The sequence below is a fragment of the Cyanistes caeruleus genome, chromosome Z, assembly GCF_971803275.1.
Source record: "Cyanistes caeruleus chromosome Z, bCyaCae1.hap1.1, whole genome shotgun sequence".
Lineage (NCBI taxonomy): Eukaryota > Metazoa > Chordata > Aves > Passeriformes > Paridae > Cyanistes > Cyanistes caeruleus.
In genome coordinates, this window is record NC_141732.1 from 64352681 (window position 1) to 64377310 (window position 24630).

The following is a 24630-nucleotide window of genomic DNA, read 5'->3' on the forward strand; positions in this document are numbered from 1 at the left end:
TGGTGAAGGGGAAGAAAAATTCCCAGGGCACTGGGGTGAGGAGAGGTGTAAGAGTCAGAGAGAAGCCATCTGTCCCTGGGTTTTGAATATTAGAAAGCAGAGGAACAGGTTCTCAGCTGCTGTAAGGCAGTGAAACTTGGTTAGCTGGAGCTATTGCAACTTAGCTGAGGATGGGTTTTGAGGGCTTTGGTGTTATACTAACAGGCTGTTACAATGTCTGGATAGGACAAAAAAGCAACTTCACTTTGAAGAGTTGCAAACAATTAAATGATCCCTCTAAATAAATAAATACTCTGCTGAGACTATTTCTCAGTAGCTTGTTTAAACATTGTAGATTAAATTTCTAATCTCTGAATGGCGTATGTTAAGCCCTTCTGAAAACTGAAGCAGGATTTTAAACTGCAGTGGATTTCTTCCTTGCTCTGGTTACCCAGCCAACTGATGACAGGACAAGGCCTTCCTGAAAATCAGATGAAAATCTGAAAGTATCCCATGCTTGTCAATTCATTAGAACTCTATGTCAAGTATTTCAGTTATTTATCTGCCAAATGAGTCTGGTTTGCAAGTGCATACCTTATGCAAAAGAAGAGTAAAGAGCAGTCACTTACATTTGTGCTCATGTGCACAATCCGGATTCATGGAATTGTAAAGGTTGACTTATTATGTCTGTGGTATAAGTTACTTCTGAGAAATTCCTTGTTTTTAATGATGAGATTCTTTCCTATAATTCCTAAGCCATGCCAGGTGCAGGATGTGTATTTCCATTTCTTTCTAAGGCTGACTAGGCCAGGATTAAATGTGCTAATGTCAGGTTGCTTCCAGTGTTTTCTAGCTGATGACCTTCTAGACAGCACAAACCAAATGTGACTGCTTTTTCATCTTATGATGTGAGGATACTGAACTAGCTTTCAAAGGATGTCTGAAAAAAATTTCCATGTGTTATTTAGACATGTCAGTGTTTGGAGGATTTTATTGTGAATAAATGTGGTTCAGAGTGTTTCCCTTGCACCCTGCTGTCTGCCAGAGAAAGTGGAGTTTTCTAACAGCTCTGTGTTGTTCTGTGGTGCTGCAGGACTACACCATATGCAGAGGCTGTTAATTGCTATTAAGCCTCCATGTCTCTGGTGCCATTCATGAACAAAAAAGACCAGATCATTGCTACACAGACATATTCCTGCTTATGAAGACTCCTAATAATTTACTATAAGCAACTGAATGGTGGAAAAAAAATGTGGATGTATCAAAATACAGTCAGAATAAATACTGGATGATTGTGACTTAGATGTTTCTAAGTCAACCTCAGACACTTTTAACCACATAAGATTTACACCCACAGAAATGATCTGACAAATTTTTAAGCCTCATGCATGCTGAAGACCTCAGCTGGGACTGAAGACCATCAGCACCAGCTGACCACTTTAGTAATAAAGGTTGACTGTCACTTAGCATACTGAGAACAGAATGACAACTGAAAGATAATAACCTTTTTATATCACTGAGTCTGTTTTTGAGATATTTCTGATAGAGATATTAGACTAATTTACTAGAAAAAAAAGAAAAGAATAATTTTGGCTGTAATGCCCTCTCCTTAGAAAAGTTTTTTTTGTAGATCAATGAAGACATACAGGCAAGCAAAATCTGTAATTGTTTTGAAAGTTACCTGACCTGAACATGATCTTGAAACAATGAAATAAACTCAGAAAACTGCAGTCAAAACACATGTAAATGAATAGTTTCAACTTCAGTCAATAATTTCAGCTGATTTCTTCCTATTGTCCTCCATTGCTTTTTGACTTAATCAAATTTCAATCAGTGTTGTCGATAGTTTCAGATTCCTCCAGTGATTACAGCTCAAGATCCTCCTTCAGAGTCATTATAGACACTGAACTGACACAACATAAATAATCCACTGAGTTGAAAACTCTTGGTCATAGATATTGACAAAGATACTGTACATTTCAGTAACTTGAGAAGGGGCAAAACCAGAAAATTAATATCTGATGAAATAATTTAGTGGTGCTGAAATTCAAGTTACAATGTTTAGGAGGAGCACATGTAGCTCAGCACCAGGACAGCAGGTATTTGCATTTAGTCATAATGTTTCCAGAGAGCCACTGGATCAGCTTCTCAAATTACAGACAGACTTTCCATTGCCAGGAGTCCTGTGGGCCTTCATCAGGTATCACAGCTTCAGAGGGCTTTACAGTTCCTCACATGTTTATCCTCATAGTATCTTGAGCTAGAGAAGTGTCATTCTCTTGTATTCATGGAAAACTCAGGTACAAGTGATAGGACGACACAGGTCACTCACATTAATTTAAGCTGGTCACATGTGGCTACTTACTCTCATGTTTCCTTTTAGGATGTGGTTTATGTGATCTTTTTAGAAACTCTTACTCAGAGGATTTTTTCCCTTTTGGGGGTTTAGCTTATCAGTGTGATTGTCAGTAACTCATCCAGCCACAAAAGATGAAGTCCAGTAACTTCAAGGAGAAAGACTTCACATTTCTCTTGCTGCCATGTGCCTATAAACCTCATTTTTCCTGGCACTGACATAGCTCTAGAAAACGGAGGAAGTCTATGCAGAGCAGTGAGGTAAATGTAGTTCTCAAGAGTCCCAGTTTAGTTCCAGACTCTTTCTACCTTCAGCTCAAATTCAGTGACTGCTTGTGTGTGAAACTTTTGCACAACCACATTAATGAGTTTTGGACATTCTTTGTGCTGCTAGACTGGGTAGCTTTCTGTGTGTACCTCCCAGTATTTGCTACAATTGCAGACAAACTCAAAACACAATTCCAATAAATGGCTTAGTGGAGTCACTGTTAAAAGATAATAACTGAGCAGCTGGAGACAGTATCTCATTATTGTTGGATCAGCTGCTGCAAACTGTCTGCAAGGCCTGTGCAGCCAGAGGGGGAAGCTCAACAGTGAGAGACATTACCAAACACAGATGAGACTGATGTTGTGAATGCATGGAGAACAACAGTTCAGGTTCAATGTGTTCCTTTGACAGAAATGTCTCTCAAAGAGGTGCAGACCATTAAAGCCTACTCCCTATTAAGAATCTATTTCCTTCAACTCCTTATTAATACGAAAACAGTCAATAGAGGAGGATAGCTTCCCACATCCTAAGCAGTGTATTTCTCTGCTGCAGTAAAGTGGAACAAGACATAGTGTGGGTGGGGAAAATGGCTGGCATAATCAGTGTAGAATTCTGATGTATCTTTCCTTTTCTTTTGTACATATTTTATTTTATAGGTCACAAAGGGAGAGTCTTGCATATAACCCTGAGCCCAGCTCAGAATAGTCTCATTTGTGTTGCAGTGGATGGGATGTCTTGTCTGTGAAAATAACATGGGTCTGGGGAGAGCTTGCACAGCAACAATGCTTTTTAACAACAGATACTTGAGCTCATTCTTGTGACTTTTTTTTTTTTCTTGAAAGCCAGTGATTAATGTATTCAGCCCATTCAATAATTCAAAATATGTGTCTTCCTTCCAATAGAAACATGGCAAAAAATAGTAAAATTTATTTAAGAGAGCAAAATTTTCTTGGTCTGTTATGTGAAATGTTAGTAGCTTGTTTTACCCTGAAGGAAAAATATTCTAACTCTGTATAATAATGTCATGTATATTTTCATTAAATTAGCAAACATGGAAGGAATCTGACCTGTGTAAAGTGCCAGCATAAAGTGTTAGGTCCTGCTTTTAGCTTTGATTTTTGCAATAAATTTTACATTATTTCAGCGTCCCCAAGTATTGATGTATATTGCCTTGAATCATTCAGAGACTGTGATGAGCAGAGACCACTTCAGGGGTCTGTATTGTTTCATGTATCACATAAATAGTTGTATGGAATCTGTCTAAATACTTTTAGAGTTATAGGTTAAATATGTAACTAAATATAAATGATTTATAGGGAATTGTTAATTGTTTTCAGAATGGTAATGATAACTAGCATAATTAGGAAACGATCTTTACTGGATTTTTAATAATTTCTTTTCCTTAAACCTACCCACTATGTTTGACAATGACTGAAAATGCAAACAATTCCACAAAAATTCTATTATTATGCATAGTTATGTAATCAACTAATTAAGAATTCAGATGGACATAGACGAAGGAGCATGCTGTTTGGGCCAAACACAATTGTTAGTTCATTTCTTAAGGCTACCAGTTAAGTTCTGGTTGGCAGCAAGCAGTGCAGCTGTCACCGTATTGTGAATTTTATTTAATGCTCACAAGGACAAAACCCCTTGGACTTTAACATATGTTTGCCCTGCAAGACTTGTATACTGCCAACAGCTAAGTAAAGATGTCAGGATTGGTCCTCAGAAGCTATTCAGATACAGATCAGTAGTGCTTAATCAGTGTGTTCTGCCTACAGACACCTTTGGAGCTTTGCTTTTATTGTGAGGAATGATCACAGGCAAGGGGCAAGGATTCATTCTTGCATTTTTGTATTAAAAGCCTTCTGAGCTCAGAAACTTGAATCCCTTGGATTCCTTTCTCTTATTTCCTTTCACAAATGAAAATTTATTTAGAATATTTCCTGTAGCTGGGGAAGAATAGGATATTAGGGGAGAAGAGCAGTGCCAGTCCATGGAAAATTACACTGTGGTCAAATGCATGAAAAGAGAGAGACAGGGGCACAGGTTATCTCTGTAAATGAATGCAAAACCATGATGTCTTTCATTCTCATGGTTTTTAAAACCTCATCTTCTGCTGTTCACAAGTCATGTGGTTGCTAACTTTAGCTCTGGGAGGTTGAGACAACTCATCTGTTTTACTTAGTGAGAGCTTGCAATAAACCTGCTATTCAACTACTGGGTACTCACATCAACTCACGTGGTCTTCAAAGCAGATTAGAAAATGGTAATATTGGTTTTCAGTTGAGAAACTGCTACCAAGAAGCTGATGTCTAAATATGGGAAATAACTTATACTGTGAGTGTCTTCTATCAAATATGAACAAGTTTGTTTCTGGAGATTTTATCAGACAATTAGAATCTGGTTTAAATACTCAAAATAATATTTTAAATAATTTAAAAGATTTTAGGAATAAAAAAACATTTTTCCCCATTTTGAATGTTAAAAAATTGGTAGAATTAGTCTCTTTGCTCATGTGTTTTTTTTTTTTATTTGCCCAGAGATTCTCTCTTTTCTTTGGCAGCACCTAAATGATATTTATATCATTTATATTCAGTATAAGAATATATATATTCTTATATATATATATATATATATGACAAAAGACAGGATGCTGTAGTGTGAAAGGACCTGACCAATACTGAAACCTGCATATTTTGCTGGATGCTGAAGCATCAAAATAAGAAAGTACATGTTTTTCAGCTGAAGAACTGCTCATATCTTAGTAACTTACTGCTCATTGTTAACTAGTCAAGCTCTACTGCCCCTGATGTATTTTACCATAATATCTAAAAATGGGAGAAGCCACTGATTTCAAAACCCCATAAATACGAGAGTTTTATGTTTGTGTGACCTGTAGGTCTGTTACGTGACCATGTCTGACAAGATATCTAAGTGTGCATCCCAGACTGTAACTAATTGTACACTGTAGTGTTTTTTTTTCTGAATGTGCAGAGCATGAAGCTGCTGAAAGCTGACCATGTTCTTGCATAGCTGCCTCGTTCTGCCAGTGCAGATGCTTTAACATATGAAGTCTTGGTCAAAATTTGAAATCCTGACTTTTTCCCCTGTAGAATATGTCATTCTTTTAGCTCATTGCCAGTTACATGCCTGCTATGTTGTTCAGGCCCAGGATGAGACAGAAACCAGAACACATTTCTAATAAGTCAACTTGTTGTCTGTATGTACTGAAGGCTGAGTCTCCAGGCATGGCACAGAGGTTTAAGAAATTCAAGTTGATCAAAATCAGATCTTCATCCCTACAGCCTTGACCAAGGTGGAGCAGCACTGTACAATATATAGAATCCAAAATTTCAGGTCAAAAATAACTTCTACCTGAAGAAAAACTTCATTGCTCATACAGTGTGTGTGTCTTTCCTCTCAGATATATCAATATGACAAAACAATTGTCAGGAATTCAACTACCATGGAATCCATTTGTTCCCACACTTAAAAGCACTAAGTCCAGCAGACAGTGCCCTGTTCTGCCCCTGTATGATCTGAATTGGTGCTGCCTACATATGTGTTACGTGAGTTTTTGTAATGCAGTTTATATCTGTTACTTCCCTCCAATTATCTCATATGGCCAGACTGAGAAGAAAACAATGACATCAAATTATCATAGCATTTTTCTTAGCTAGTGTGGGCTCCATTCCATAGTGAGGAAACTCTGTAGTGAATGGGTTCATATCATGCCTCTTGAACAGAGACCTCCCCATCTAGAGGAAAATTCTGTTCTCTCTTGCTCTTGCTGCTTCTTTTTTCTACAGGTTTACGCTATTGGCAGTAGTGACAGAGACTGGAATTTTGGTTTTACCATGTAAGTCCAATTCCACAGGCTTATTTTGCACAATTAACTTAAAACATCCATGTAAAAATATACCTTTCTAAAGTATTTTGGGGCAGGTCCTAAATTTCAAGGTAGAAGAGGAAGGCTGCACATTTTTCTGTTGCACTTTTCTTCATGCATTACAAATTTCTCTTTTGTTAGAACCTCTCCTTCCTGATCTTTAAGGCTCTCAACCCTTGGTTCAGAACACCCACCTGGAAAATGGAGAAGTACTGAATTGCAGGATTTCAGGGGCGTTTGAATTACAGGATTTCAGGGTCATTTTCCACTGACAAGGGTGCTGTTTGTGACTTTTGGGGAAGAAGAAAACTCAGGCCGAAGGGAAAGAAGAATGATGAAATAATGCAACAGCAAGATGAAAGAAAGGCAATGAAAATATGAGCAAAGGAATGAAGACTAATGTATGGGAACAGTGAAAAGCCCTAGATGTGCTACAGGTTGATGAGGATATTTTTGTATCCTGAAGGTTTTTAGAATTAGTTTTTGTCTAAGCAGGTGTGTGGTAGTTTGCAAGAATAAAAAGTCTGAATTTACTTATTTTCTTTGTGTTTAAAGATAGAATCAAGTCACTGCTTTGGGTGTTGGTAGCAGTCAGTGAGTGAAATTCTCCTCTCAGTTTCACTGATGGAATCTTATTTATCTGAGAATCCTTTTCTCTGCTCCTTTGCTTATGTGTTTGTGTGTCCCTTTGTGCGCACATTTTCTATGTTCAGCCCAAGAATGAGAAAAAACATTTAGGAATAAAAATAGGAATATGGAAAGTCCTGACTGTGTAATGTTTTGTAGCAAAAGGAAAAAAAGATGTTTTTCATAATCAAAAATTCCAGTAAAGATCCCTGTAGTTCAGGCCTTCATTTTTACCCTTCCTTACTTCTCTGTGAGAAAACTACTGTCTCTTCTAAAGGAGATCAGGTAAAGATAGTTGTGTAGAAAAGTTTTAGTTTGTGCTTTCTCATTGTAAATGGTGTTTCATTGCTCAGGATGGACAGAGCAACAATATTTAAATTAAAACAATTTCAAAATTTCTCCACCCTTGAATGTTCTCTTCTTTCTCTTAGCTAATGCCCGTCTCCAAATAAAAGCCTCTTGAAGCAAAACAAAGTAAGTCCAAGCCCTTTTTGAGGTGCTCACGGCATTGAAAATGCCCAAGTATCTTAATATAGAGGCAGGCAGAAACATTTTCACAACAGGTCTATTTGCTGTTTGACAAATGCTTGTTGAAGCACTCAGAAATTTCACTGCATGTCTGAAACAGCAGAACTGGCATCATAAAATTACGAGCGCTTTTTATTATCAAGAGTGCTTTATCATATTGAACTGTAACAGTTCCTGTAATTTCTCTGAAGCGTGGGTTTTCAGATGATTTTTTAAACACAGTGCTGCTTATTTTGGTATGTTTTGCAAACATAACATGTACGGAACATTACACAGGTAGTAAACAGGTCCTACAGATAGTACATAGACTATCTCTACTACCAGAGACAGAGCTTTCCACATAAATAGACAGCTGAAAGCAGCCTTTATTAATTTCTGCCATTTCTTTATTAATTGCGAAGTACATAAAAGAATAAAATCTAGAGGTTTCAAATACATGACAGTTAGAAAATTAATACTTATGTCCAACAGTAGCTGAAGCGTAATATTCTGAAGCTTAGCAGTCCACTACACCAATAAAACAATGAGCTTTGCTGCAGAGAAACTAAGTTTTTTAGGTGTCTGTGCTTGTACCTAGCATTCCACTAACTTCCAGGGTTTTTGCAGAAGTCCAGGTACAGAAGAGTGCTGTATATACTCAACATGCAGTGAGGGCCCAAAAAAGGATTGGGTTCTTGATCTGAAATACCAATGCATGTAGAGCTCAGTGTGAACTACAGGGATGTTGGAATTCTCAGTCCCAAATATCCCCAGTGACTCCATGGCTAACAACACAAGCTACAAATGCTGTCCTAGCATAACTACATCAAGCTGCCAAAACTCAGTGTGAGAATACCTCTTTTACCACACTGATGAAGCTGTTTCCAAAAGCCCATTTCATTTACACAAATCACATGGCCCAAACCCAATCCATTAGGCCCCCCCTATGGTTTTCCTTATCCACTCAAGGTATTGCTTTGTGAGTCGAGTGTAGACACCTGGGCCATCAGCCTTGCCACAGCTCTTCGGCTTCCCAAACGAAGTGATGCCTCTCATCACATTGTTACATCTCAAAGGTCCACCAGAGTCCCCCTAGAATAAGGGAAAATATTGACATTCAAATTAACAAAAATTAAAAAGTGTTTCTTTTACATAAATTTTCACTAGTTAGACGGAGAAAATAAAAATGCGGCCACTGTTATTAGGGATTATTTTTTCCTCCTTGAAAATTAATATTTACAGCAGGAAAACAAATGAAAAGAAGGTTTCATCGATTTCAATCTAATCTTTCAAGTGTGTGTAATGTGGAATTAATCTAGCTCAGTGCTAAGGAAGAATTAGTCTTTTTGAAAATGGAGAAAAAAAGCTGAAAACTTTCCTCATGGGAAGTGTAAGTCTCCAGAGACTGATACCTTTTCTTGGATAACTTTTTAAATGCAATATTTTAATCTTCTAAAATGTGGTAGTTCTTACACAGTTGAACTTGGGACTCTGTCAAAATGCTTTTTATCTCCAAAACTTATTCCAAAGTCTTCTGACATCAAAGAAGTTGTTCCACTGAGGTTAGCTACTTGAGAATGGGCCCATAAGGTATTTCATGGACATTTTAGTATTAAACTTATTGAAGATGAGGATAGCTGTCTGCCATGCCTGAGGATACAGCTGCAGCATCAAAAGGCTGCAAAGGTGAATTTACCCATCTCCAGTAGAGACAGAGATTGTAAATGTATAATGCTGGTACATTGTATTATATTTTTATTATACAATTTATGCAGTCACAGTAAATGTACTTACATTACATGCGTCCTTTTTTCCATTCGTAGCCCCTGCACATATCATGTTCTCTGTTATGACAGGTTTGCCATTATAATGATTTTTATTGTTGCAGATTTCCCTCCTGATGACAGTGATATTGACTTCCATCAGGGCAGTAGGCAGCGTGTATGGATAACTGGTAGTTGTACCCCATCCTGCTACTGAGCACACTGTTCCTGGTTTGGGATCATCATCTGAGGTAGGTAGGGGGATTGGTTGCACAGCTTTATTGAATTTTGCTCTTCCCTGGAGCTGTAGAAGATATGGAAAATTGGTATTATGGACCAGAGTCTAACAGAGTCCCTTGCATATTAACCATTGGATCTCTCCCATTATAGTAACTAATGCAATCCCTTTTTGAGATTCCTCAATTCTTTGTGGGAGTTTTTTATGTCATTAATGTGAGAATGAGGAAAATTAGTATTATTTGTCTCATGAAAGCCCACTTACCTTCTGCTGATCTATTACCTTTAAAAAACATCTTATTTTGCTTCTCTGTCTCTCAGACCATTTAGAAGACAAAATAACAGTAATTACTGAGGCTGGCAAAATTGAGGATGAAAATAGCCAGACATTTTTAATTAGAAGTCTTTTTCAGATGGAACATTAGTGCTTTTAACCAAATGTTTTGTCTGCATGAATCTTTATTCTTTTATGGAAAAGCCGAAAACAGAAATATCTTGATCAAGGTCCAGAATTTGTCTACTAGCTGTGGCAAACATCACAGGAATTGTTGATTGCCTTAGTTACCAGTGCATCCCCAATTCCCCAGGCTGCTAGGTTAGCAGCCCAGACTATATCACCCCAGAAAAAAACCCACCAGAAACTCCCTTGGCTCATCTCCTCCACATTTATTTTAGGAAGACAATAGTTCAATGTAGGAGATGTATATTGCACAAATGATATATAATGTATATAATATGTATGTACCTGCAGCAGCATAATGTCATTTTCCTTGGTTCTGGGGTTGTAGCATGGATAACGAATGCATTTTGCAATTTGAAAAGTCTGCTGTACTCTTTCGCTTTTTTTCAATGAATGGGCTCCAAGAATAACTTTGCTTTTTTCCCTGAGGAGAGGACCACATAGTTAACAGGATTCACTTTGATGTAACTGTAATTTTTTGCTGGTTAGTGGGGTGCTGCTACAGTCTCTTTTCTTGTGCCTGAAAAGCAGCAGTAATTTAGAAATACCTAAAAGATGACCCTGTTCATACAACAGCTGAGAGAAAAAAAGTGACTGAGTGAATCAAAATTCATGCTATCTTATTTTGATTTTTCCCAGGAGCACAGAAAGTTTTCAGGTACCTGACTCTGCGTCTATCCCCATTGTTTCCTTTTGGGAACTGAATGAGTGGTGGATGCATCAGATTTACTTGTCTCACCAACTGTGCTGTAATTTATGCTGAAAATTTAGGAAAATAGGTAACAACGTTGTTAGTTCAGAGATATCCTGACTGTATCGAATGTACCATTGCTTTGCTCTAACAGATTTCAACACCATTTTCTGAATCCATGTGAGACATGGCTCATTCCTCTTCTCTAGGTTTTTCTGCAATTTCCTGTACCTACAAGATCCTGCAGTGGTGTCAGAGTTGTGCCTGCTGCAGCTCTCTGACAGACACACCAGCAGTCTAGCACTCCTTGCCCAAACAGGCCAAGCAGACATCACTAAATGACCACAGGTACAGCTGGTTTTGGGCAAACAATGCATCCTACAGTTGAATGGGAGAATATTCTTGAAGCAGATGTGTATGTTTGTATGTTGTATTCATGTCTTATTGTGGAAAACACAACCCTGGGAAAATGGTCGCTCCTTTCCTTCATCTATTGAGAGCTGTCTGCTGGTGTGTCTGGCAGAGAGCTGCAGCAGGCACAACTCTGACACTCTTTGTAGTAGGTCCCACATATCTCCCTGTCTGGACAAGGACAGGACAGATGGATACATTTCTCTGATGTTTGCAGAGTCCAGTGGCTCACTGGACTTGGTCAGGCTGTTGACAGAGCCTGAGTGAGGTCTGGCTCAGCAGCAGCTTCACTCCTCCCAACAAAAGCAAGTAGGGGTGGGATATGGAATTCAAAACTCCTTGCCTTGGTGAAGGGCTCAGTAGAGCCAAATATCCATTTGCATCTTGATTTGGGCAGCAGAAGAAAGAATAGCTGACAAGCCAACATATGAAGTAAGGCAGAGATCTCTCAGTGTCTCCTGTCACCTGTTTGGAGGATTTTTGTTCCTGTGTTAACCACATGCTGTCTCCTTCTGTGGTGAACCGTGTATCTCTTGCAGAATAAAATGACAGGAATTTATTTTTGTTCTTAGAGCATCAGTTTAGACTGGGCACTCCTCTCATCTAGTCTCCAGCTTGACTGAGAAACAGGGATAAAACTTTCCCCCAAATTCACTGTTTCAGAGTCACTATTCAATGCTTGCATGAAGCTAGAAGTTTTAAAATATCTTTTCTGAAACAGTGGAGATCAATATACCTTGTTATATTTTTTTTATTCACTATAACAAATTTTGTGATAGAACCTATAAAGCACAGCAATCAGAACATGATCATGGTCATGATACATAGACAAAGAGATACTAACTCTTCTGCTTGAAAAGAGATACCAAATATTCACTAAGGACTATCTCTGAATCAGAGTTAAGAACTTACACTTTACAATGTGCAGCTGTTAACACCCAGTTTTCCTTGATTAAAGCTCCTCCACAAGAAACTCCTCTTGGTCCCTTGATTTGGGCCATAAATGGTCTAGAGTGTGGTTTTACTTCTTTTCCTCCAATGATATCTGCACACAAACCTAAAAAAGTAAGCCACAAGACAGACAGGTGGGCTAACAAATACTGTAAGGCACTCTAAGTCTCCTAGAAAACACGTCTGTTGTAATTAGAAAGCATACAGACACACAAGTGTGCACATATGTCACAATGATGGTCTTCAGAGTAGAATTTAAAAACTGCTCAGCAGAATAACTTCATTACATTTCAATAATACTGAAATGAGATCAGTGGGGTGAGCTTGGGCAAAAATCCCACCAAAGTTTTGTTGTTTTCACACAGATTTATTTTCCTGAAGATTACTGATATGGTTAAGTTCTTGGCTTTCATTGTGAGTAACAACCTCAGATCAGCCATATCTTAAATATTGTGCATGGAAACTGGACTATATGGTGTAGGTCACATTATGTGGATCTGTTTTTCAGAAGAGAAGATCAAGCAGTTAATGTGTATGTATGGCTCTGGAGAGAAAGAGCAGATAATCATTATGTACTATACTCAGAACTCCTTCAAACAGCTTGGACTTCATGGAGCTTTAATTAAGACTACACATTCAGAAATTATTTTGTTTGTGTGAAAGATCAAACAATGGCGAGGAACTACTTATAAGAATTCAAATAATAATTGTGACTACTTCCTTTACATTAATACATGTTGGCTTAGCTAGAATTCTGCACATCAGCTCTTACCTTCAAAAGTATTAAATTGTGTACTTACCTCCATGAATTACCAGAATGACAACAGCAAAGGTGTACCAAGTGAGGAATGCACCCATGATTTCTGTCTGATGTTTCTCCTTATTCACTGTTTAACATACCTCTACGAATCTATCTATATAAATACATAAATGAAGAGGATGTGGGTTGCGTTTTTCCTCTTAAGGGTGTTTGACATCTGTACCCAGGACAGAGACAGAAACCCTCCCTAACGACAAACCTTACAGCAGAAATGTTAGTAAGAGTTTGCGTCATCTGCTGTGGTGTGAAGACAGGTTCTTTGTGTTCTCTCAACAGCATTCACAGAGAACTGATGTGTGCATGTGAAACACAGTGGCACTCAGCTCACATAGATTTAGGCTGATTCAGTTGTCCACATGAAGTTGAACAGTTTCATTCCACACACCTCAGGAGGCTTCCAGGTCAGACATGAATTCCAGTTCATTACCCAATAATGAAATATCTGTTCTGCTCAGGAGTCCCTCAGGGCCAAGGAATCCGATGGTTTCTCATTTTGGGATCTGATCCTATCTCATTAGCTTGGCATTCATACAGCACTGAGTGTGGTTTCATGGCCTATAGCTAAGGGTATAATGATATTTAATGTGTCTTGAGGTGGCTTTGGTCTGGTGCAGAAGGCCATCAGTCTTCTAAAGATGCAGATCTGCCAAACCTGTGTACATGTCTGGAAAGCCCACAGTGTCTCAAATGTGACTAAATGCTGAGTTTTAGGCAACTGAATTGAGTCCTGAAAACTCAGGGTGGTTGGGCACTGGAACAGGCTCCCAAGGGCAGTGGTCATATCACCAAGCCTGACAGAGCTCAAGACGTGTTTGGACAATGCTCTCAGGCACAGGGTGTGATTTTTGGGGTGTGCAGAGCCAGGATGTGGACTTCAATAGTCCTTGTGTGAGTTTTGTCCAACTCAGATATTCTACGATTCTGTGAATAAATAATATCTGGAGCCTTGTAAACGCACAGTTTCTCCTTTGCAAAGATACACCCAAATAATAAAAATAACTTGCATCAATGTTAAATAATTTGGAGTATCAATTATCCTATAACCTAACTAGTGAATTGTCACTGTCACACAGGCTGGAAAGTTTCTTGAAGTCCTGAGCCTCACAACAGGCAACCTGCAGAAAGGAGCCCTGCAATGAGGAGCTTGCAGAAATCATCTGGGTTCTAGCTGTATCATATCTTGGGCTCAGCTGGCCCAGCACCATGTGAGTTTCACCTGTAGAAGACCTTGCTAAATTTGCTGTTGCTCTCCTTTTGGGACATAGGATAATTTGGCAATTTTTCTGAAGGAGGGAGGTGTAGATCTAATTTTAGAGACTGTGGAGCTCTTTGTCACTGATGTGTCTTTGCTAAGACACAGCCACCTATGTAACACTGTGACAACTCCATGCACTGCTAAAGCTTACCAAGATTAAACTTTCTTTAATTTTTCTCCTCATTACTAGCACAACCCCCATAATTATCATCACTTTGTAGCACTGGTGTTCTTTTTTACAGTGTTCTCCTGAGCACAATACCACCAGGTATCATAGGTACAATTCTTTCTTTTATCAATTACAAATATTTGACAAAGTCTGATTTTATGGTACTTTAATTAGCACTCTTACCATATTGAAGATGTTTCCCGACTGGACTATGCAGAGACATGGTCAGGAGCAAAAATCTTGTGAGCAAAAATCCTGTATGCTTAGACATGCTTAAACTTGTAGCACTACAATGATTGATCCTTGAATGGTCCTATGTGAGGTGCAATGGCAACTAAAAAGAGGTTTGGTATGTATCATCCTATGTTTGCCTGATCTGTTTTCAAGGAAAACCTATTTGAAAGACATGGAATAAAACATCATCAAATGTTCCTAGATGTTTTCCAGGTAAATAGATAAATCTATAAGTAAATAGGTAAGTCTATGCCTTGTATCTAAAACCAAATCTTCTCTAGCCTATTTTGACTTTTTAAAATTTCTAGTTGTGCTTCTATTTACTTCTAAATCATACTTCTAAAGATGTTGTTTTCTAAAAATCCATAGGTACTAGCTTCTTAAAAAATCCCCTCCAATTCCAAGAGATCCACTCTCACTAATTAGAATTAGAAATATGCAGTCTAAACTATTCAGTATCAATTGATGACTTTCTGTGCAAGCTCCTAAATGACCTCTCTGACTATCTGTAAAATCATACTAATGTTTTGGGTATTAAAGATCAGATTAATATGCATGTAACCAGCACCAGTTTTGACAAACCCAAATGCTTTGTCAGAGAATTTCTTCATCTTGTAATTTACATTGTCCATGCTAAAAGTTTGAATTTTAGGGTGTACAATTGTTTGGCTGGGCTCCTTTGGTTATGGTAATAAGTTAATTTAAACTGAAGTTTAGATTCTATTGGCCTTTTGCAAGTAAAGGGAAACCCCAAAACAAAGCTTCCTTCTCAAGTCAAATTATTTTATTAGGTCCTCTGTTGCATACTCAATTGGTCTTAGAGAGGAGTGAGGTATTGTAAGCAAAACACTCCATCCTTTCTCCTTATGGTGGTCACAAAGCAGAGCCACTCACTTGGCAGAAGCCACTGCCTGAGTAAAAGAACCAGGACTATATGCAGTGCTATTTCCAGCCTTTGGGGAAGTTTCCTATGGGCTTTAGGCTCATGGGTCAGTGGATCGCTTCCAGCTCTGTCCATTACTGTGCTGAGGTCTTCTATCCCTTTTCTTTTACTCTGTCATTTTGACCATTTTCCTTCTGTAGTGACTGTGTTCTGTTTTCCTTCCTGCTGCTTTCTTTGGTGCTTGAGGTGAGCATCAGATGTGATTTTGGGACATTGGTTCAGGAGACCAATTTAAACAATTTAAACTGTGCCCCTAAACTTTCCAGGCTTGCTGCTGCTGAGTTCAGGCAGTTGCAGCTCAGCTGAAGGGCTGTTTTCTTAGGCTGGGAAGGGAGGGCAGGGCCGTGGTGCAGAGCTGGCAGCTGCCAGGAGCACAGAAGGCAGAGCTGCCACACTCTCCTCTGTCTTCTCCTTGGGCTGCCCCATCTCCAATCCCGATGTGTCTGGACACATCCCTTAGTGGTTGGGAGACAGATTCCCAGGGACTTGCTGGGGAAAGGTCAGAACATATGCTGGGGCATACCTGTTTTATTTTCTCCTCTGATACCAATGCCTCATGATACTTACCTGGTTGTCTTTTCTGCCTCAGCTATTCACTTAGTGTCCCTGCTCCTGTTTATTTGTTATGTGATATCAACAGAAAATGTAGTAGCACAGAAATACAAGTAGATGTAGTAAACTCAGGGAGTCCTCAAAACCTTGCAGCAAATCCTCATTCCTCCTATGATGTTGATAGTACTTGGCAAGAAGAATCCAGCATTAGATATTATGCTCTGGAAACACAAACCTTCTCCTGTTTGGCCAGAACATGAATCTGTTTCCTATTTTGTCTCTTTTGCTGCTTTCCAGTACAGCTAATTATTGGGAGGGCAAAACCATAAAGAACAAACATAATTATGCCTTTAGGACTCTCTTTGCAGAGACTACCTGTGGGTAATCTCCAGTGGGTGAAGAATTCTGGGATTAGATGGAGAATGGAGAATGACTTTGGAGGAACAGGAGCAGGCTCTTTTAAGAGCCGAAAAATTCTAATAGTAATTTGCTTTCTTTTAAAAGAGTTTTGGAAGAGTCTTCTGAAACATGAATCCTGTTACATTGTGCTGCACTGTGTGAATGTTTTCAAATTGGGTTCTAACTAATAAGATTCTGTGGCATAAAAATAAACATTTCAGTGTAACAATCTCATTCAACAATGAGATTGAGATTAAGAGCTGCCATTCTGTATTTCTTGAATAAAAATGAGAGCTAAAAATATTGGGATATTTCAGGTTCTTTCTAAAGATACTGAAAATGGTAGCAAGTTTTGTAACTTCTTCACACAAAGGCAGACTGGGTTTTTTGTAGTGGTTTACTAGCAAGGCATGCAAAACATGCATGCAGACACAGAGGTCTAAAATACGGAAATGTCTCTCTCACCAATTTATCCTTTTTGTGTGACCACAGGTTAGATTTTTTTTTTTGCTTTTGACACTTTCAGGGTCTAGGGTTTTCTGTATCTGAAAGCTGCACCCCCCCCAGATTATTTTTAACAAAATACAAATTGCTTACATGTGTGTGGCTGGCCTTGGCTTGTCTTTCAGACCCCTTATTATATATTTCCCTCATATTCCTTAGCTTATAAAATAAGAGATGTTTGACAGTTCTCAGTGGCTCTTGCTAATTTACGTATGAATATTTTTCAGTGTTTCAACCAAAGAGAGAAATTGCTGGCTGCTGATGTACCTGATATATCTTGGTCCACGGGAGTGACTTTTGTACTCTATGCACTCTGATTTTACTCAGGAGCAACTTTTGAACTCTACATGTGCTGATTATTCCTTCATACTGGTATTCTCTGAAGACTTTTCAGGTGGCCCATGCATTCATTTTCCCATTTTTTTCACCAGCTTAAAGGTGGCCCGTTTAATTCTTGTCACTTTTTTTGTTTGTTTTTTATTTTAATCCAAAAGTGCATTGAATATCCTGCCATATCTAGGTTTTATTCAGGGTATAGATTTTATTCAGGTTTTATTAGAAGATTCAAGTCAGGTCTTAAAGAAATTGGAAGAGAAAATCTAGAGAAATCAATCTGCAGTAAAATAATACAATATTAATGATGTAAAGGGAAATTTCAAGAGAGGGAGCTATTAATAAAAACTTTTAAACCCATTTCCTGTAGGGGACATTTAAATACAAAAGAGTGAATGGCAATTTACCACTTCTATCAGCTAATAGCAGCAGCTATATCACCTGGAAACTCTTCTGCTGTCTTGCTCTCTTTAGTTGCTGTTACTCTACTGACAAGATTCGCGTACTCACCTAAGAGTAAAAATATTCAAATTCCCAATTCCTCTGGATAATGCATAATATAATTGCACTTCTGTTGCACTTCAGGTGGCTGCATGGACATTGTTGGAGGACATGAAGTGCATCCTCACTCCTGAGCTTATATGGCTGCCATCCAGCACAAGAATTTAGGTGTTATTTTGTGGAGGAACTATTGTGAAAAAATTGGTTTTGAGAGCAGCACATTGTGAGTAAGTATCTTAAAATGGGGCAACTTTAATTCTTCATTGATGTGAGGCATGGCATGCAAGCCTATAAGAAAGATGAGTATTGATTTTTCAATAAATTGCAAAAAGCAGCTCTCTCACTAAAATTATCCTAGAACTTGTCATTAGGTTTTTAGTTGTTGCAAATTACTGATTTGCATTGCAGAGCTACCTATGTTAGTCAGATCCTTCCAAAGTTACAGCATAAATACTGTGCTGTTAAAAGACCGAATTAATTCTTTATGCATGTGAAACACCAACGTCTTAGAGAAGGGAATATGTCCCAAGGTTTTTTAAACAAATCTTACCTGCGTGTCCAGAACTAAGCCTCCAAATACCCTGAGAGATGAAGTAGATGGGGACATTATTCCTCTCATTTTGATTGACCTGGGCTCACAAACCCAGAATGTCTCTCATGTGAGAGGGAACCTTGTCCTTTTGACAAGTTTGATGTGTGAGTAGAAATGCCTCTTCCCCAGGTGGAGCGCCCCGAGGTCAGCGCTGCTGTTGAACAGCTGGCTCAAGGTAAGGGGGACATCTACTGTTCACATTAGGAAGTAAAATGCCCTGCTTTTCTTAAAATGTTCTCTGAATTGTATTTTTGTTCTGCAATTTTTCCTTTTAATTTTGACTATCTGAGAGGAAACCAGTTATAATAAAAATGTGCAAACCAGACCTTCCTAAACACAGTGTGGGCAGGTTGGCCAGACTTCTATGAGTTAGTCTGAAATAGAGGACACAGCTCCTTCTAAGTTAATTTGACTTTAAGTATTTTTCAGCTGAATCAGTTTTGGTTGTAAATATTCATTCCTAACATTCTCTGTTTTTCCAATTTACAAAACAAAACCAAACCTTCCTTTTTGGAAGGGACTTTTTAATAGGATCTGGAGTCTTTAATTCTTCAGTCGATATGTCAGAGATATGCAGTGACAGGTACACTTACAAAAATTCAGATTTGTAAGCTGTTCAGTGGAAAAGGCACTGTCTCTGATCCCGTGGAGAATGTGCTCTGGTCACTGATTTGGGTTTCTAACAGCACATTGTTTTGGGCTGACTTCAAGTCTTTGTCACTGACAAAGCTGAAGCAGTCTGGTTTCCTTCTCCTAAGCTGTAAGACAGTGCTCACACAAAACCCACCAACACCTCTTCTATGCCTGGTGCAATTGCAGTGCAGGTAAATCTTCCTAACTAATGGATCTCATGTGATAATCATGTCTGAAACAAATTTTTTCTTAGGTAAAACAGCATGAATTCAGCAACATGGATTTCTGTGTGGCCTGTGAACCACCTGTTAGAGTGACAGAGATGTCACAGAGAGACATGTCATTCTCTCTGAGGAAGAAATGGACTTTGGAAATAAAATGAGAAATTTTTGGACTTCCCACTGCCTTTGCAGCTATTTTCACAGACAAATTTTCACATTTAAATAAATTAATTGTATCTTCCAGTGAGATATGCATCTTGAATGAAGAAAATAGTTCTTTTATAGTTAGTATTGATAAATTATTTGTTCTGTTTTGAATAAATTTTCCTATTTGTAGTGAGATTATGTTCTGAAAATGAAGCACAGGAAACTGGCAGTATGTGTTCTGCAACATCAAATTATTGGGCTGCATTAAGTTTAGCAGGGCAAAATGAGGAAAGGCAAACGTTAATAAATACATTTCTGATGATACTTATAGAGGTTGGAACAGAGTGGAATTTACTAGTTGCTTAACTCTAATGTTTATTAGCAGGAAGTAAACATATAACTCTTTGAATTTTAGCATTCTCCTTTTTTTATAGCATTCACTACTGAATGTCTTGGGTTAGGCAACACACATCCTTCTTCCTTAATGTGCTGAATCCTGTGTTTAGAAAATTAAATACAAAAAACAGATTAATATTAAAGATACTTTAGCAGAGCATCTTCCTGTATGGATAATTCTCAGAATAAGTGCTGAGCACTGAAGTGTGTTCTGGTGTGCTACTGACATCAGCAAAGTTTCAGTGCTTTGCAGGATTAGGTCATAAATCCAAAGGCAACCTTTCAGAGATTAAGGAAAGCATCAGTAGCAGCAGCCCTTGTGCAAGCAACTCCCCTTATAAAGATGGGAGGCTCTTTCATGAAATTAATTCCAAACTCTGAACATTTCTGGAGGTTGGTTATCATACAATTATTTCATTAAACTGTATTCACAGTAAAGAAACATTAGTTTATAGAGGAAAAAAGAAGTTTGTGTTAAAACATTGAAATTAATGAATTCCTGTAGTGTTTTAATCACATCGTTATAAAATGAAATGGTATTGTATTACAGGTCCTGATTATCAGAGATGTTGCTCAGTTCCTGTGGTGACTTTCTCTTCCTATATTTTCTATAAATTACAGAATAGATGGATTGGAAGACAGAGTTGTTCCTGGAACTTATTGGGCATCCATTGTTGAAAAAAGACAGCAGATATTTGGGATTATGGAAACCTTTCCTCATTGTCAATGTGATTGTCCTCCCTTTATAATGACAAAATGCTCATCAAGGTATTGTTTTAATTACTGCTATATTTTTATGAAAGAAATTTTGCTAATGATAATTTTGGCTACACTTGGATATTGAAGAAGTATTGTTTAAATATCTTAACAGTATCATAGAAAAGTCTACTTTTGGTCATATTAATCTAGATGAAGTTAAAGGATCACTGACTTTGTGAGCAGGGCTGATACTTCAAGCTCATTCTGTGCTCTAAAACTCCCTTTTTAATCCATTCACTGCAGCAACCCCTCCAAACCACAAATCACATTCCTCACTAATTTTGCAAAGGCAATGCTGAAGGGATGTAGGCAATGGAGTCTGGCTCTCATCTCTGTCCCAGATTTATATCTTGTGCTGGACTAAATTAAAATGGAGATGAAACTTTCTGTTAATTTTCTGGAGTAACTGGGTAAAGTGAAAGTGTGGATGATACAGGATATACAGACTCAGCTCTAGGAGCACGGAGTGGTCACAGGCTGGAGAAGGCTCAGGACACTGCAGAATGAAGCATGGAAAATGTCCTTGCCAGCATTATCATCTGATGCCAAAGTGGGGCAGGGATGCAAGAATCTGAATTTACAGGGAGGTGCCTCTGCCCGTGGCAGGGGGGTTGGGACTAGATAATTTTTCAGGCCCCTTCCAACCATAACATTCTGTGGTTCTATTATTCTATGACTGGCACCTGTTTTTTAGTATTTAGATGGCATCATTAGTTTGACATGGCAATGACACAGAGAGGAAGATAAGCATGTCCCTTTTTGTGTTTGCTGGAACATTTACAGGCATCTGTGGCTCAAGCACCTGGTCACTGCCCATCTCTGAGGAACTCCTTCCCCCAGATATTAGTGAGCATTCTGCATCTGCTTCATTGTCAGTGTAGAACAGGCTCATCTCACTGGCTTCTCTTGTGGCCACTTGTCAGGAGCAACAGGGTATCTGTGAACACAAGACTGAAATGGATCACTAGGAAGCAATATCTCTAGAGCTGAAAATCACAACTCTGTTCCAGAATCAAATGGATACCACAAAATCCTTTGAATCTGACACAGAACCAGGGACAGTACTAGATCTTACTTCCCATCTCTTCTGCAGTAATGGAGTATTAAATGGCTTGGAATAAGCTTTCCATCTTTGTAACTTTCCAGCAGCACTGCCAATAATAACTGCAAAGATTTTTTTTTAAAAAAAATCAATTCTTGATTTGTTGGAGTGCATTTTTGGAAAGGTATAAAGCCAGAATCGTTTAGTTGAGAACCACCCTGTGAAATGAATCATGGTGCAGTGATCATAAGACTGAGAACGTCTACTCTGTAGCTGTGAGCCCTTACCAAGCACAGTGAGGATATATCTCAGGGTTTGGCTGTGCTTTCATTTACAGGCTTAAACTGACCTCTGCTGAAGGATGGATCTGCCAGGCAAAGGTCAACAAAACACAGACAGTTTGAATCATTTAAACCTTTTAGACTTTCTCAGAGCAAAAATTGGCAGTCTGAATAGACTGAGACCTGATTTTTCCTCAATTATATTGCTGCTTTTGTGTCTAATTGCTTATAGCTTTTGTTTTCATCTTTGTTCATGGGCACATTGCACTGTGCTTTGAGACTTTTCTGTCAGTCAAGCACCAGAATCTGATTTCAACACTGGAGTTTAGTGACAAGTTAGGTTTGTGAACAAGACATAGATCCAACAACCTAACTCCCATGTAGGTTTTACATTTCTCACCACATCCAATGGAAAGCTGCCATAGATGAGAAATTGCTGCACTGCTACTATGGAAAGCCTTCTGAATTTTCAAAGGGGCAATTAAGCTCAGAATCAGTTCGTAAATAGTAAAAAGTGATTTTTAAGGGAAGTATTGGCAAAATGAGAATAAATGAGAATTGAAACTAGATGATACTTCCCTTCCTCTCTGCAAAAGAAATCTGGCTTTCCCTTGTTTCTCCTTCTTTCTTATTTCCTTTTTAGCTGAATGATACTGCCAAGCTAAATAAATATATGCAAATTTTGCCTGTGCCTGACTCTTTTGTAGATGTTGAACCTGGCACACTCTACCAGGTGGCAGGCTGGGGACACACACCACCAGAAAAGCCAACAAAATATCTCCAGAAGGCAACCCTTAAAATTGTCAGTAGAAAAAGCTGTGACAAACATTGTGCCAATGGCCCTAAAATAACCAACAGCGTGTTGTGTGCTACAGGGAATAGTAAATTATACCCAAGCGATGCTTGTGAGGTAAGAAGTAAAGTTATGAAGTGGCGGGCATATATTTAACGATTACTCAGTTTTCACTGGAAACAAAGTGGTGTTAGACATCTTAAGAGGCTGATCATGTTGTAAGTGATTTTAATCACATGTATGAGAGACTATTGCAGTGAAAAAGGCATGTTAAAACTTGTCAGTTTAGGTCAGTGTACCAATCAGGATTGAGAGTATGGGAATTTGAGCCTGGGATTATCTCTTACTTCAGGTATATTTCTTTAGCTCCTTAGGCACCACCTGAATTTATGGGAGAAAAAGCAGAGTGATCAGGGTCTCAATTACCTGATTCTTTCCAGGAGTCAGCATCTGAGTAGTACAGAATTAACTGCATACCCAAAAGGCCTGTTTGGATTTTGCTTTTGATGCTCTCTGTGCTGAATCCAGAAGAGACAATTGATAAAGAAGAGAGAATCAATTTATACCAGCAATAAAAAATACATTTTGAAAGAGAATTATGATAGCACTCTCCTGGTCCACAGCATTTGCACCAAAGGCTCCCTCAGGTTTGAAAAGCAACCCCTCTATTCCTCAACCAGCTCTCATGAGGTGATGTAAGCTCGATTTCGTAGGCTGGAAAAGGTTAGAGGCAGCATTTCCAATACTTGTGCACTGCAGGTGGCACTGCATGCTCCTCTGGAGAGAAATGGACACACTGACAGCTACTTCTTATTTGTCTTCCAGGGAGATTCAGGTGGGCCATAATCTGTGCTGGTCAGCACCAGGGGTTTGTTTCTTTTGGAGAAGAACATGAAAATTCAAGCATACCTGGAGTTTCTACACAGCTGACTGAAGAATTTATTGACAGGATAAAAAGAACCATTTCCCATGACAGATCCATGAAAGAGTCAAGAGCATTTTAACGAATACTGTGCTGTGCAATAGAGCTGGGTCCTGCTGCTTTGACACACCTCCTTTGAAATGTTCCTCCCAGCTTTACAGCTTTGCTGACACCACCACAGCTTTATGAGAACCGTTCAAAATATCCACATTTATACAGATAACACCTTTACTAATCTTTAGCAGGAGACTGCCACTTAGAAAACATAATTTGTATTGGATTCCACTCTACTTTTTACTGGGATGGGAAAGTATTCATTGCACCTGGGATAAAGCAATATTTGTTAATGTGTATGTACACAAAAGTTCAGTTTCAGACTGAGTGTGAATGAGATGTCTGCTGAATGAGAAAAAATTGAAAAAAAAAAAAAGGAAAATCTTAAAATGTTAAAATATTTATCTGTAATTTTATTAAACCCCAAATACTTCATTTTACCATTATTGAATATTTATTTATTTCTTTATTTTTCTAAATTCAATTTCAAAGACTTAAAATATTAAATAGAGAGAAACAGTTTTTCCAATAATCTTCATAATAAAAATACAAATATAGAGATAAAAATAATGTCTATCCTTTTTTCCCTTGGGTTTTTTGTTTGTTTGTTTTGGTGCTTTGTTTTTTTTGTAGCTGTGCATGTGGGGTTTTTTTTGGAGGTGGGATGTTTGGTCTGGTTTTGTTTGGTTTTTTGGGTTATGTTTTGTTTAGTTGATCAAATCAACTAAATAGTCTTCCAGCTTGGCTCATGATCTCGTGCTTTAAGTTAATAGTTTACCTAAAAAGTATAAATCCTGATTGTAAGAGATGTAATTATAGTTCTTTAGCACAGCTCCTATCTAACATCTGTCAAAACAAGCAGGACTCTGGCTCTAGATTTCAATAGACTTCTGGTAGCAGAAGGACCTGGTGTGTTTCTGAAGAAATCTGTGGTTA

General features: G+C 38.3%; 1 protein-coding gene and 1 long non-coding RNA gene across 5 annotated transcripts; one reads left to right on the forward strand and one right to left on the reverse strand.

The window, feature by feature from the left end:
* Nucleotides 1-8016: 8016 nt before the first annotated feature.
* GZMA (granzyme A) lies at nucleotides 8017-13056 on the reverse strand. Its single transcript, XM_023944501.2, has 5 exons — nucleotides 12945-13056; nucleotides 12106-12250; nucleotides 10377-10515; nucleotides 9426-9698; nucleotides 8017-8723 (listed from the first exon to the last, which is right to left on the reverse strand). The coding sequence occupies exons 1-5, from the start codon at nucleotides 13000-13002 to the stop codon at nucleotides 8565-8567; spliced, it is 774 nt and encodes a 257-aa protein (XP_023800269.1). The 5' UTR covers nucleotides 13003-13056; the 3' UTR covers nucleotides 8017-8564.
* Nucleotides 9356-24261, forward strand: LOC111941376 (uncharacterized). 4 transcript variants are annotated; one of them, XR_015280079.1, is made up of 8 exons: nucleotides 9356-9645; nucleotides 14038-14169; nucleotides 14776-14835; nucleotides 17248-18081; nucleotides 18576-18621; nucleotides 20465-20611; nucleotides 22633-22835; nucleotides 23544-24261. It is a non-coding gene; the product is annotated as an uncharacterized LOC111941376 (long non-coding RNA). The 4 variants fall into 4 exon arrangements; XR_015280078.1 differs by lacking the exon at nucleotides 9356-9645 and adding an exon at nucleotides 13241-13365; XR_002869992.2 differs by lacking the exons at nucleotides 9356-9645; nucleotides 18576-18621 and adding an exon at nucleotides 13241-13365 and having other exon boundaries at nucleotides 17248-17414; nucleotides 17939-18081.
* The last annotated feature ends 369 nt before the right edge of the window (nucleotides 24262-24630 follow it).

What these genes read in the sequence shown, in the direction of transcription:
- GZMA (XM_023944501.2), bottom strand. Translation starts at nt 13,002, where the DNA reads ATGGGTGCATTCCTCACTTGGTACACCTTTGCTGTTGTCATTCTGGTA. An exon ending in CATTCTGGTAATTCATGGAG is followed by an intron (nt 12,251 to 12,944) that starts GTAAGTACACAA and finishes TTACTTTTTTAG; the next exon opens with GTTTGTGTGCAGATATCATT. An exon ending in GAAAAAAGGACGCATGTAAT is followed by an intron (nt 8,724 to 9,425) that starts GTAAGTACATTT and finishes CCCTTATTCTAG; the next exon opens with GGGGACTCTGGTGGACCTTT.